The sequence below is a fragment of the Diplotaxodon limnothrissa genome, linkage group LG23 (assembly GCF_057381915.1).
Source record: "Diplotaxodon limnothrissa isolate DT_005_m linkage group LG23, D_limnothrissa_male_GT1.1, whole genome shotgun sequence".
In the NCBI taxonomy this organism is placed as follows: Eukaryota; Metazoa; Chordata; class Actinopteri; order Cichliformes; family Cichlidae; genus Diplotaxodon; species Diplotaxodon limnothrissa.
The window spans coordinates 5805662-5820011 of record NC_140617.1 but is presented as its reverse complement, the minus strand read 5'-3'; the positions used below and the strand labels follow the sequence as shown (position 1 = coordinate 5820011).

Below are 14350 nucleotides of genomic sequence, written 5' to 3'. Positions count from 1 at the left end.
CTGTGGGGATGTCTTCATTCGATATATTCAGACTTTTTATTTTAATATATATAATAATTTTTAAATGCATATACCAGTCAAAAGTTTGGACACACCTTCTCAATGTCTTCATACTGAAAACATCAAATATTTTAAAACAAGATATGGAATTGGCGTATATTTTAGATTCCTCAAAGTAGCCACCCTTTGTTTTATTGACAGTGCTGCAAACCCTTGGCCTATATAAAGAATAACCATTAAATAAGAAGGTGCGTCCAAACTTTTGACTGTTAGATAGATTGATTGATTGATTTACACTATCTATCTATCTATCTATCTATCTATCTATCTATATAAAAAACTGTACAGTATGTGGGCCACGTGCAATGTGATTCCCAACAGCACCAACTCCATGTGATGACATAAAACTTTTAGAAATGCACTTTACTGAGCAGGATGACTCATAATCCAAATCATGATGTTAAAAATGCATTTTCAAAACCTAGAAGCACAGATCTGAGGATGAATATAAGGCATTAGTTAAGGAGCAATAAATATTGCAATCCATGGTCTTCCATGGTCTCTTGTGTTCTGGGGGCCTCTGGATGTCTGGAGTTTTGATCTCCTCCATACCCGCTTCACACCCTGGAGGACGGGGCTGTGGCCCCCCCACACTCCCTAGCAGATCATTACATGGAGAAACCTTTGGAATGCAAGCATGCTGATCCACACAGGTATGCACACATGGGTATTCACAGACGCGGACTAAAGCTTTCTTGGCTGCTGCCTCAAAGCACACTGTGCGCTGTCTATCTTGCGTGCTGCACAATATCGTTTATTATTTAGTAAATATTGATATCTATGACTAGCTAGTTTATTGTGATGGTGCTTTGTTTTCTCTATTATTATGTTGCTCTTTGTTGTTTGCTGTCTCCTCTGTTTGTTTTTTTTGTTTGTTTTTTTTTTTTCTCCATACAGGTGACCCAGGAGTTCTTTTTTTTTTCTCTCTCTTCCCCCCCCTTCTCACCGTCTCTTCTCCCCTTTGGTTTTCTTTCTTTCTCTCCTCTTTCTCTCATTCATTCTCCCTGTCCTATTTATCAAAAAAAAAAAAAAAAAAAAAAAAAATGACAAAGGATGAACTGAAGCTCTGCCATCACGTAATGTCGCATACTGCTGTTTCTGATGTCATTTAAAAAAAAAAAAGAAAAAAAAAAAGAAAAAAAAAAGAAATGCACTTTACTGAGCAGGATGACTCATAATCCAAATCATGATGTTAAAAATGCATTTTCAAAACCTAGAAGCACAGATCTGAGGATGAATATAAGGCATTAGTTAAGGAGCAATAAATATTGCAATCCTTCCACATAGATTCATTAAACATTGAGCAAACACATTTTGGTTGTTAAAACCAGACAAATTTCAGAGACCTGAGTAGACTTATACAGCATGCAGCATTTTCCGTGTTCATTTACTTTGAGGTTTTCTGCCACAAGTAGCAGGTGCATTAAGTATCAAAAGAAATCGATGTGATTGTCGTGAGACAAAGAGCACAGACATTGCAATTATTGTGAGTGTATAAGAAAACATAGTTGAGCCAAAAATGGAAGACTGAGTCAAATAAACATGAACACAAAAGAAAATGAGACAGAAGAAGAGACCACAGTCTATTACGAGTTCCATCTTGTAGTTTGTGTCTACATTGATTTGTTGGGGACTAGGATCTCTGCCTCTTCCCAGCTCACCTAATTGCACTCACTGTGACCCGCTAATTACTTCACTAAGACCTAGCTGGTCTCACTTCACTGCACTACTTCTCTGTCTAAAGTTGTCTCCATACCAGTGTGGGAGGGTGGGACAAGGAATGAAAGTAAATGTGAAGGCACAAAGGGCAAACGAGGCTGGATTAAGAATGCATGATATATGTCAAAGCAGGAGACAGAAACAGGATGTAGAATGAAACAACAAGTGACAGACAGACCAAGTTGGGAGCATATGTTTTATATCTGAGTTAGTTTTAAGGTGGAGGGTACTGATGCTTTTGTCTCCAACTAATCTGCATACATAATTAAATAAATCTCTGCTGATTAGACAATCACAATGATGAAGACAATAATGACAGTTAATTCACTGGGAACAACATGAAGCTAACCTACCTGATGGGATGAGCCCAAATTCCCAGCTGGGTACAAGAATGCCAAAAGGATTCTTTGTACCAGTATCTTCTGTTGTTGGCGGGGTTTTATGTTCCTCTGACTTTAAGCCCTTGAATGGCGTCCAATGGCTTCCCACAACAAAAGACTCAGAAACGGCAGATCTGGATTCCATTTCTGTAGCAGCAACCTTGATGTCTGATACGGCAGTAGTCAAGTGAATGACTCCAGAAGTGGTTGTGGATGCTCCTTCGGGTGAGGGAGTCGATGAGAGGCCCTGCATGTTGGGGAAACTTGTAGCTTTCTCCTTGTCTTCCTGAGCCCATGAAATGGAAATAGATGGCTCCTCTGTATAAGATCTATTTTCTATAGTGGCTGCTGTGGTAGCAGGATCCACTGTCTGTGCATCTCTGCCCAGAAGCTCTGCCGTCGTCATTTCAGAAGTTGTCAGCATCTCTATCAAAGCCTCATGTGCAGTAATCATCACCTCATCAGTGCTTGTATCTTTACTGTCTTTTCTATAAACTGGGGTGAATCCGGAGTTTGAACTAACTTCCCCGCTGTGTGAGGAGGTAGATGAGAGCTTGTCAGTAGGCCTGTGAATGTAGAAGATCTCGCCCCTAGCCTCCTCTGCTGACTCTGTTTCCTGGGAGACCTGAGGTGGGGTGGTGGGCTGTTCCACCAGCTGCCAGTGGGACAGAGTTGTGCGCTCAGTCACAGTGGCAAAATCACTGTGGCTGAGTGAAGATTTCGACTCAGTAATCACTTTGATGCCACTGCTGTCCAAATTGTTGTCTTTCACTCCAAATCCATCCGCCACGTTGCTCCCTTCTCCACTACCCTCTATCACTTTCTCCTCTCCTGATGCGCTTCTGGCAGTTGGAGTATTGACATTCTCTGTATCCTGCTCTTTGCCTTCACCTGAATAATTATCTGTGTAGTCCTGTCGAAGGAAGGTAGGCAGGGTCATCATCTCAATGGGTCCTGCTTTAGCTTCCATTGGCTCCCAGGTGGGTTTTTTACCCACATAGCCCACATTTTTAGGAAGGCCTAGTTTGGGAATGCGCATTGATTTGATGGCCCACTGAAACTGGGAGCTGGGAGCAGGAACAAAGGTAGGGTGTCGCCTGAGACCCTGAAGACTGGAGAAGTTGACATGTTCACTGGATGGTGAGCTCTCAGTGGGATCCGATTCAGGGATTTCTATAGAAAATACAGAGACAGAACAGACTAATTAAGCAAAGCATCAGGGGACGTTATCTAGAATTAGCAATTTAAAACTCAAGCACAGACTACATCAACCCCATGGAGACTGTTCAGGGAACATAGTTAAAAAATGAATGATAACAGCAAGAACACAGATTTGCTGTGGCCAGTGCTCTGAGCTGGAAATGCTGTGTGTTAACTGTATCTGATTTCATTCATAGTATTTGCATATTTCCTTTATTCCTGCACACACATTGTACGCAGTTATGAAATAATAGAATTCTGCTTTTTTCCCAACCGAACTGGAATTGGATTCAATTTGCGGTAATGGAAAGGGTGGATATTGAAGAATGAGGTAGGTTCACTGGTTTGTGCAACCACTCACCCACTCACTGATCAAGAACGAATAAATAACACGACATAAACGATGCAACTCTGCAAATAAAAGTTGCTCTACTTTACGGCAAATAAACCACAGAGCCATGAGCAACCTTGTGCCCTTGGAGAGCAGTTAAGAACAGTGGTCCTTGTTCTGCACTGCACAGCGTTTGGTTAGAGACCAACAGTGAACTTTAAAAGCAAAGAATAGCATCATTAGATGCAACACAAGACAGTGGAGTTGGAATCTATCCAATGGAGGATTTTAGATACAGTGGCTGTCAGCCTGCCAGTAGGGAAACAGAAGTCAGAAAGGGCTTGCACAGCCAGCCAGTCTTAGCTAAGTCTTGGTGAGAGAAACACTCAAATAATCAGGTCCAAATGTGTAAAAATAATCAAGTGTGTGAAAATGCATGTAAATAATGAAGAGGGAGTTCACCATGAAACAATGTAGATTGAAATGCCATGAAGTCATTCCTTTTATGCCTTTCTTCACCATTTGATTCCTGATTACACAAGCAACAATTCCATAATCTCCATCAGTAATATCCCTGTTTTTTTGGGGGTTTTTTATAAGAAGTTAAATAAACAAAGAATAATTCTTGGTTACTTGACCAATCAGGCTGAGTGGCTATGGCTTCAAACTGATTTCATTCACACTTATCTATCAGGATGCAAAAAAAAAGAACAGCAAAATGTTCCTCGTGCTTGACCGGAGCACAGAAATATCCAACACTGCGCTTTCCAATTGAGCTTGGAAAGTACAGTTTTTGTTCATCATATTTATCATGTAATAAACTAAAGCTGTTAATAATTTAAACACATTATTTCAGAATGAATTATATCAACCAAGATCAAACAAAGTAAACAATCTAGAGTTCTCTCAGATGTGTTTATTGCCTATGGAGCCCATTTCCCTCAAAGCTGCATTCTCGAGTAGAATTTACTCTTCTTAGTCTTGGTTTGTAACACAATCACCTGCAGAGAACAATTGTAGTTTAGCCATGCCATCTTTTTCTATTATTTCCATAAAACTATATTTTCTACATTTTTATGCACTGCTGCAACAACTTAAAGTGTATTAAAATGTCTTTAAAATCTTAACTGTGCTTTTACACGTTTACTACGGACGCAATGTACCTGAGATGTAGGTTCAATTTTTTCTTCTGTGTGTTCCTTGAAGCTGTAGTCAAATGATAATTTTGGCAAACTAAAAGAAGCAGTTAACTGCCATTTACTGTAAGCTGGATGTTTTGGATATTTTTCTGCACCACTGGAGCTGATCAGTGTGGGTATTAAAGTTGCTGGAGTTTGTAGACAAAAATGGGAACCTCCTCTTCTGGAGTATATGCACACATGCCCACGAATAAACTCACACCAAAAGGATGGGAGGATGTATTCAAATGTAATTTCACACTTCTCTGTCCCTGTTTCTCCACTCCCTGTGGATTCTTTTACCTAAAACAAATTCCTGCTGGTATACAGTTGCCTGTAGTGAGAGAAGCCATGTGGAAAAATGCAGATGCACTTGCAGCACGATAAGCAAATGACTGGCTCCACAACAAGCTCCATCTCGATCTGTTTATTTAGATGAAATGTTCCACTGTATGTTATCAGCTTACAGCTTTAAACCAGACTCTGTCTACACCATCAATAATTCATTCTGTCTGCATGTGTAACTCATGGATGATGTTCGTGGGGATTTTTTTTAGGAGAGTGGTGCAGTCACATTACTGAGAGGTCTAGTTAGTGATCCCACCTTTATAATCATTCAGCCCAGTTTGGCTACCCTCAGTTCGGTTAACGTGCCAGAAAAGTATAGCAATACAGCACAACAAATTACCTCAAGATGGACAACATGCACAAATATGTCTATGCATAAAATATTAAAGTGTATGTAAATTATTCAGAAGGTTCGCTGTTGCCGTATGCCTAAGTGAGGTTTACGAGCCTGAGGTTCATTTCCATAAGAGCCATGTAGCCTGGTGTAATTGTCCTATTAATAATCCAAATAGCTAATTACATACTTTTACTACACACACTGATGGAAGTGAGAATAATTAAACACATTAATCTGGTTTGATCATCTATGTAATGAACCATGTAATAAATAAAATGAGACAATTAGGCATAGGTTTGGGTGATTTCATGGCGCTATTTAGAGCATGGTTAGAGTTCAGCTCAGCTGCTGTAAATCTGCTGGTGGAGGGCTTGGTGGAAATGGCCAGAACTCAGAGCAAAAATGCTGCAAAATAAACTTATAATGAACCTCATTCAGACAGTAATTGTGTGCTTCCACTGAGTGGTTCTGCTGTGTTGACTCCACTTTAGTGGAGTAAACGGGCTGAAAGAATCCCTGCAGGTCAGGCAGACATGATATTAAATTGCGAGCGAGGAGACTGACAATGATAGAAAGAGAAGGCGCGCGAGACAGAAGATGGTACTAATGCCAGCTCATTCCATCTACAGATATGGCATCTAATAAAAAAAGACTGAGGCAAAGTTATTGCATGGCCAGGTGAATCATGTCAGGAGCAGCCACACTGAGTGTCAGTGTGAAGACCTCACTGTCTTCTGAGACTGGTATGAAGCTGGCAAATATTTCCTCAGCTGTGATTCTTGACCTGAATATAATTTGTTAACATGCTGTTTCAGTTTATTAAAATGTTCAAAATACTCATATTTTCTTGGCAAATAATTTAACTGAATGCTCTTGATGCAAAGAATTTTTAAGCATCTGAAATAAATGTGATCATTATATAAATTCCCATCTTAACAAATGTTTTCCTCCCCTCAATCAAAGAGACAAAACAGCAATGTTAATCGCTATCAAGTGTTGAGCCCTTGATGCACAACAACAGCTAATTTAGTTCATTGGTTCTACTAGACATCAGCTGGGCAGTTTTCCATCACAGCAACATTAAAGAAAAAAAAAACTACACCTCACAGTCCTTCCTCCATCTTTCCCTTTGTTTGCTTCTTCCCTCCTATACTCACGCTCCTCGTGTGTTGCTCACCCACACTGTAGTGATCATTACTGCCTACCTTCAAAGAGCTGGGGCCTAATTGGCAGAGACATGGATGGTGGTTAGAGTGAACGGCATTGCAGCCCAGCCTCCATGTTAATTGGATAAGGTTGTGAATAATGCATGCGGACTAAAGGATGGATTTTCATTAATACCTTGGGATTGGGTTGCTATGGGATTTCAGGTAGCACAGCAGTGAGTATTTATATTAATAAAGCCAGCAATCGCTAGGTGAGAAAAGCCTTGCACCTTTATTGAATCATTCTTTTGGCTGCTGGTGTGAATGTTTGTCTTACTTTGGATCTTTCCTATTTAGCTGGCGCCATGGATGTGTTATTTGTGGCAGCCATTAAAGAAAAGCTTCCTGCTTCCATCAACCCAAGGTTGTAGTACACTTTCTTTTTAGCCTTGCTTGTTTACCTCTTTCTGATGTGCTCTAATTTAGTATTATAGTAGAATACACTATATAAGGCAAAACAGTTGATGTGTACAATTTTGATGAGCTTTAAAGTCAGTATTTGGTAACACCATATTTATTTTTTAACACAGCCTGAACTCTCTTAGACAGTTTTCTTGTAATTCCTTTTACTATTCTTCAGGAATAGTTCTCCATTCTTCCTGAAGGACACTCAAAGCTCTTCTTTGGATGTTGGCTACCTTTTTGTTCTTTTCTTTGTCAAGATGAGGCAACGTTGCTTCGGGAGTGTTGCTCTGGGGAGGCCAATCCATGACTGATAGTGTTCCATTGTCTTTTTCCATCCAGGTATGCTTGTATGCACTGACCTAATCAATTAACTTATTTACTAATCAAATACTTTAAAGATGGTATTGTATGGTGGATCAAAATCTGATGGTACTTCTCTGCATTCATAATTCCCATCAATTTTGACAAGATTTTCAACACCACTCGCTAAAATGTGGCCCCAAACCATGACAGAGCCTCCACCATGTCTTACAGATGGCTGTGGACACTCACTGTTGTGCCTCTCTTCTGAATTGCTCCACACTTGTTGATCACGGTTTCAACCAGAAATTTCACATTTAGAGCCATCACTCCATCAGGCCTGTTGCCATTGATTTTCAGCCCAGCTCTTGTGTAATTTGGCAGTTGTCAGGCTTTTCTTGCTGTTGTCTATCCGAGAATGGCTCCTTGACAGCTACACTTCCATTGAGACCATTTCCGACAAGGCTTCAGTGAATGGATGATGAATCAACTGAAGGGCCAGCTGCTTCTCTCAAGTCCTCTGTCAGGTCTTTGCTGGATACTGCTCTTCTGCTGCAGATAGTTTTTTTTAGACCTGCTATTTCTTCTTTTGTCCTCTGTTTGTCCTGTTTCCTCAAAACGTTTAAGGACACACAGCAAACTATCCTAAAAATGCCTGTTTTTGGCTAATAACTCTTCGAAAATTACTTTATTGTACCACAAACACTATTTTATGCCGATCAAACTGTGTTATTTTTGGCATTTCTGTAGATTCAACAGAAGAAATAGCAACAAATGACGTGCTTTTACAACAGGCTGCTATTATAAGGCTAGCTAAAGAAACAGTTTAAAAATTTTCTTTGCTAAGCTGTCTGTCACAACGCTGGCTCGTCCCTTGAGTTAGGTGCCCCTTTTTATGCTTGAAGGATTCAAAGGTCAGTCTTAGGTGGCTTAACAAGCAAAGAGGCACTCTATCTTCAAAATGGCCACATACAGGGACTGGATGGAAAATGTGTGAAAGAGCGGCCAATGATCAAAGACAAACTTTGAAAGACCTTCAGACAGCTGAGAGAACTATAGCCCAACGCCACTTTAAAACAATCACAAGAAAATCTGGCTCCTTGGAATCAAAGCAAAAAGAAATGAGGGGCTCAAGACTTTAGCACAGTATTATATATCAGACTTTGCACTCCAGATTCTCATGTCTTCCTTTAAATCTCAGGATTTTAGGACTTGTATGTTTGGATTTTTTTTGTATCCTTGTTAATCACTATGAAAGATGGATTTTGAAATGTTTCTATATTATTCTATATTATAATATTAGCCACAGGTATTCCCACTAATATAGTCTAATATAGCTCCATTTCCTAAAAAAAAAAACAGGCTGTAAGTTGTCCTCTTTTAAACAAAAATACAAAAGACAAAAAAAAAAACACATTTCATCACATTCAAATAGGTTTAAAAAAGTAAGCATAGCTGTTACTCTTACAGCCTGCAATGTAAACAAAGCGCTTTTTGAATAAATATGAGAATGAAGGCAGAACACTCCAACACCCTGCATTACTGTATGTGCTGTGCCCCCTTTGTTTGTTTGCAATTACTGTTTAATTAAATTTACAGCGATACTTCAAATTGCCCTGCGGAGGAATATATTATGGCATACTCGAGGGGAAAGAAGATAGAGTGGAATGGAGAGGCAGAGACTATTTAAAAGGCATGACACAAACAGATTCTATATTTACCAGAGATATTCAAATGCACCCCGCCTCCATTTGAAACAAAACAGCTTCAATTTAGGCTCATTTCTGTTTCAATTTCACATGTAGTTATTTGTTTTAAAGGGTAAAGTTGAATTGTAGATAGAAATATACATACAAATTAAAAGCTGAACGCATACCTTTAACAGCAGATTGAGTGTGGTCAGCGATGGGGCTCGTTGTTCTCTCTCCTGGAGGGCTGCTCGTACCACTTGCCTCTGTGCTTTGGACTGCAGGTACTAACTGAATCAATGGCATCACCTCTTTCTCCTCACTGGAAAGACCTTCTTCTGAGTTCTGCAGCTCAGTCACCGGACTCCTGAAAGAAAAAGTGCCACTTCTGTGCTCCATAATGGCATTATCTATGCTGCCCTTTTTCCCACTGGGTTTTGGAAAACTTGGGTTCCTGCTGGGCGCTTCCCCCTGTGTTTGGTTATTTGTTGTCTTTTCGTCTGGCACCATGGGTGTTTTCTCTGTATCATCGCCTTTCTCACTCTGAGTCCAGTATCTAAAAGGCCTCATAAGAGTGTTAACAAAGTCAGTCAGAATACTATTACTGGTTTGAACTTGGGGCGTGGAAGTAGAAATTGAGGATAATGTTGGGGTCTCAGATCCAAAGTAGCTTCCATCTTCTTCCTCATGGGCAGAGCCTCCATGCTTCTCGAAGGTTTCAAGGTCAGAAACGCCCAGAGTCTTGCTGTTATTTAAGCTGTGTGACTCATTCTGGCTGGGTTCTGGCGTTCCAGGTCCATCCTGAGTTTCATCCCAACCCTCCTCAGGCCTTAAGTGGGTGATCACATGCTCTTCGGAGATCTCAGATGAGTTGTTGATTCCAGCAATGGACGGGACTCGTACTTCATCTAAGTCAACAAGGCCAGTCCAGGTGGAAGTCTTAGGAATAGAGGCACTATCCTGGGCTTCGGTTAATAAGGACATGGCCTCTGCTGCCAGGTGAGGTGTCTGATACAAAGGCTGTGGCTCCGCAGCCTGCACCCCTGCTGGCTGGTGGGCTGAAACACACAATCAAACATCAATTGACTTGTTTTGTCTTCTACCTTACAACACAGCCCAAAACCTCACATTCCTTATTTTTAAGAAGATTAAATCCAGAGTAGGACACACATGTGTTATAGATATCACAAGTAGATCTGTTTTTCTACAAAAAATTACAACCATTTGAAATCAGCAAATATATAAATGTGACTGTATCCACAATATTATTCACACGAACCATATCTATGTTAATAAACAAAATCCATTACCATTTTTATCTACTTTTAGCTATCTGAAAGACATTATTCTTGTAAATCTGCATTCAGCATTGTTGGTGCTATGAACCTTCATCTGTCAGCTGTTTGTTTTGACAGATTCACTGCTGCTCTGCTCTCACGCTGTTCTTGTTTACTTTAAAATTACTGGGTTATGCAGATGTTTCACTTCAGTTACATTTTCATGGGCTGACAATGTGAAAGATGAAATTGTCATTCTTTCTTTTTTCCTACCTAAATATTAATTTGTAGTCTTCTCATAATATCAGTTCTTATTCTGTGTGTGTTGGTGGAAGAAGTTGGCTACAAACAGTGAACAAAATAGTTCATTCGGTTTGAAGATGAGCCCAACTTATTCGTGTGTCAGCAGATAAGAGGACAAGGCCAGACACAGTCACTGCAGACCCCAGCTAGACTTGCTTTAGTCATGCTCTCACTCTTATTTGATCCACATTTCCATTCTGTCTTGCAAGCGCAGCAACCCACAACATACAAGCCCTGATATCCATTGAGGGGAAACAAATGTCGCAGTCTCTTCACAACTCCTTCATGTGTGACACCAACATCTCATGTTAATTAAAAATCAGAAGGGGAAACAATTCCCCAGATACAACGCTCGTTACCATGGCAATTACCACAATGTAACTGCATCACCTTCATTATCGCAGAAGGCTTAGTACCTCGGTAGCAGTAGGCATCAAACAGAGCTGCGGTGTCAGGAAACCCAGTCCGGTTCGGGTTGTTGTAGACAGTCCGTACCCCAGGCTCGTCTCCGCCGCAGTTCTTCCGCGGGACGTTGATGGGATAGCGAACGCTGCCATCAGCGAGCCAGCCGGGATCACACTGGTCAAGACCAGCCTGCCAGGCGAGGAAGAGCTGCCCAACAGTAGCCAGCTGGGCTCCCAGGGAATGGCAGTGAGTGGAGGCGGTGGCAAGGCTCAGCTTCTCTGGCACTGTGGAGTGAAAAACCTCACCTGGAAGGTGTAAAAAGAAACGTTGAGTTGTATTACAGAGCAAAAGCACTTCAGCCTCGAGAAAATTTTTGTTTTGTTGGTTGGCAGTAGCAGGATTTTGAGTGCTGGTTGATTCTTGGATCATTTGGTATTGCAAACTGATGTTAAATGAATTTGGGTTTGTGTCTGTCTCTTCTTGGTTGAACCGTATTAGTATTTTCTTTTAAGGTGCTATAACGGCAATCAGTTCTAGACATTTTCTCTTTCTCCTTTGTGAACTGTAAAAAAAGTAAGAGGTGTAGACTAGAAGTGAGGAAGCAGAAGGCATTTATTGTTGCCTGCAATAATAAAAGGAAATCAGTAATTCAAAGTATTGACTAAAGGAAATTGTTTGAAATCAAAGACATTTAAAAAAAGAAGATCTAAGTACACAGACAGCGAATAAAAGAAAAGAAGAAAAAAGAGGCTGAAGAATGGTGCTGTTGATGCTGATAAAGAAGAAATTCAAAAACAGGCAAGACAGAGAGTGCTCAAGAAGAACATAGCACAAATGCATTTATATGATCGCTGGCAGCTCAGGGTGTGGTGATGAAAAATATATAAGCTGGAGGGTTGGACAGTAAGAATGAGGAGCAGAAACCAGAAGAACACATTTGATACGAGGATCTAGGAGATTTATGTCAAGAAAGAAGAATGTCACTTCAGTTTTTCTGAACAGTTAAAAAGGTCAAGATCCAAGCAAAATAAAATGGGAAAGAGCCAGAAAGGGGATATATGAGGTGTTATTTGTCAGAACTAAAGTTAGAAGATGCTTAAATAGGCATTTAAAAGGTGCTGAAAATGTGCTAATTTTTATAGATTGCAGATTAAATTAGAAAAGATTGACAAATCAGCGAAAGACCTATATACTGTCATTTTTTTGTGCAAATCAAGCCCAGCTGAGCTTTTGCAGTGGCGTGTCTAGAAAATTTTTGTTGGGGGGGCCAGGTAGGGGCACAGATTTGGAGAAGGGTGGCAGATTTAATTGGCAGATAATGTTTAAAAAAAAAAATTCTACCAACCCTTAACCATAATTCAATAATCCTATAAACCTAATAACCAAATGCACTTTTAACTCTTATTAGAATGAGATTTTAACCACTACGGTGCAAAGTTTTTAGATACTGCGTTGATAAAGTACAAGAGATACAATCAGTGCTTTGTCAGTGTTTACTCAGCATTCAAGGACAGCAATATTTGCATAGTATTTTTACTGACATATACTGCACATATGTTTTGGGCAAAAACATTTTTGAATATTAAAATACGAACATTTGTAGCAAACAATTGACAAATTAGCCAGTTCCAATGTAAAACTTTCTCTGCCTGTTAAAAAAAGAAGATAATCTTCTCACAAACTGGTGTTTGATTTTGAAACAGGAAAAAAGTGGAGAAACAACTGAAAAGACTAATATTTGAATAAAACCTGAAAGCAAGTAAATACTTTCTATGCTGCCTTATGGTAAACTTTGGTAATATTGATAAAGAACAACACTGGCTGATGATGAAATACATTCAGCTGGCATGGTGACACTGCCAGTATAACCTGCAGGGCTGGACTGGGACAGAAAATCGGGCATTTTGACTACAGACCGACCCACCAGGTATTAAAGCCATAAAGACTTTGAATGAAAACAAATGCTGTTGTGACAGTGATGTACAGTCTTGTTGGTATATGTATGATTTCTATACATTTTACGTCAGATAAAAACTTTGGTTGTAAGATTTAGATAATTATTTAATAAAAGCTAGATATTTTAAATGAGAATAAGAAAGAAAAGTATTTCTTTGTGCCCCCTTTCCCTGTTAATGCCCTACCTGGCCCCCTGGCAAAACTTTGCTAGACCCGCCCCTGCACAGTTACCAGCTGTCAGCTACATAAAAAAGGATCCTGGTGGGTGGTCTTCACGTTTCCCTCTCACCAGATATCCAAACCGACATCATGACCAGCAGCTTTACAGCTGTGGCTCCAGCAAACATCAGCTGATACTAGAAATTAATATTAAATAAATTCTAACAACAGCCGATCAAGCTTAAACGTGCTGCTGTTGTTTAGCGCGACATCTGCTGGTTTCGTCTTTCTGGCGCAAAGTGGGCGATAAACAAACAAGAGAGAAAAGCCGATCAGCTGATCATCGATCAGTTTCATGATTGAAGTAGCAACAGGAGAGGCAGGATGAGAGAAGAGGCAGCTGTGCAGCGTAAAGACAGAATAAATCCAGCTTTGTGTCTTTTTCCATTCTAGCTGAAGTTCGGGACAAACTGTGTCTCTTCTCAGCTCACTACGAAACGTGTAATATTTTCTCTGATTGAGGGACCATTCCATTTTTTTAAGGAGCCGTTGGCAACTCTACTAACTAACCTTATGAATAAAATAAAGTTCACTATCAGTAACATCATAGCAACCGAACAGCTGTATAAAAACTCCAAGCTGGCTAGAACGCAGTATGAGTTATTGCAACTGACAGTAAAAAGTCAGCACAACGAAAATAAACTCCACCTAAACTTAGTTTATATCTGACCCAGATAGACTGCAGGTCATGACTTCTTACCTGAAGTTCAGTTCACCTGACACTCGGACTGGTGGCTGCTTCGGGTCTCTCCTCCTGCCTCCCCTTCCCTCATCCACCTGCTGCCTCTGTGGAAGCCCCGCCATAGCCACCACCAAACAACGGAGTTATTTCTACACATCGACCTGCATCTGGCCAATCCACCACCTCTCATTGTTCATGCCGTTACAAAAAAAATAAAAAATAAGTCAAATAAGCCCGATGGCCAGTCCAGCTATGTTAACCTGCAACCAAATCTGCAGCTCCATACAGCAATGTTACGACTTAGATTACATCTTATAACTCATAACTCTTATGTTAGCTGCCCTCTGTAGCATACTG

The 14350-nt window shown here is 40.2% G+C and overlaps 1 protein-coding gene across 1 annotated transcript in view; it reads right to left on the bottom strand.

Moving 5' to 3' along the window:
- The window catches only part of ncanb (neurocan b), a 140506-nt gene that overhangs the window by 98069 nt on the left and 28087 nt on the right, over positions 1-14350 (bottom strand). Inside the window, exons 7-9 of the mRNA XM_085347851.1 lie at positions 11148-11441; positions 9340-10209; positions 2133-3332 (exon numbers count right to left, since the gene is read on the bottom strand). Of these exons, the coding sequence (XP_085203977.1) occupies positions 2133-3332; positions 9340-10209; positions 11148-11441 (2364 nt within the window). The remainder of the gene's footprint in view (positions 1-2132; positions 3333-9339; positions 10210-11147; positions 11442-14350) is intronic.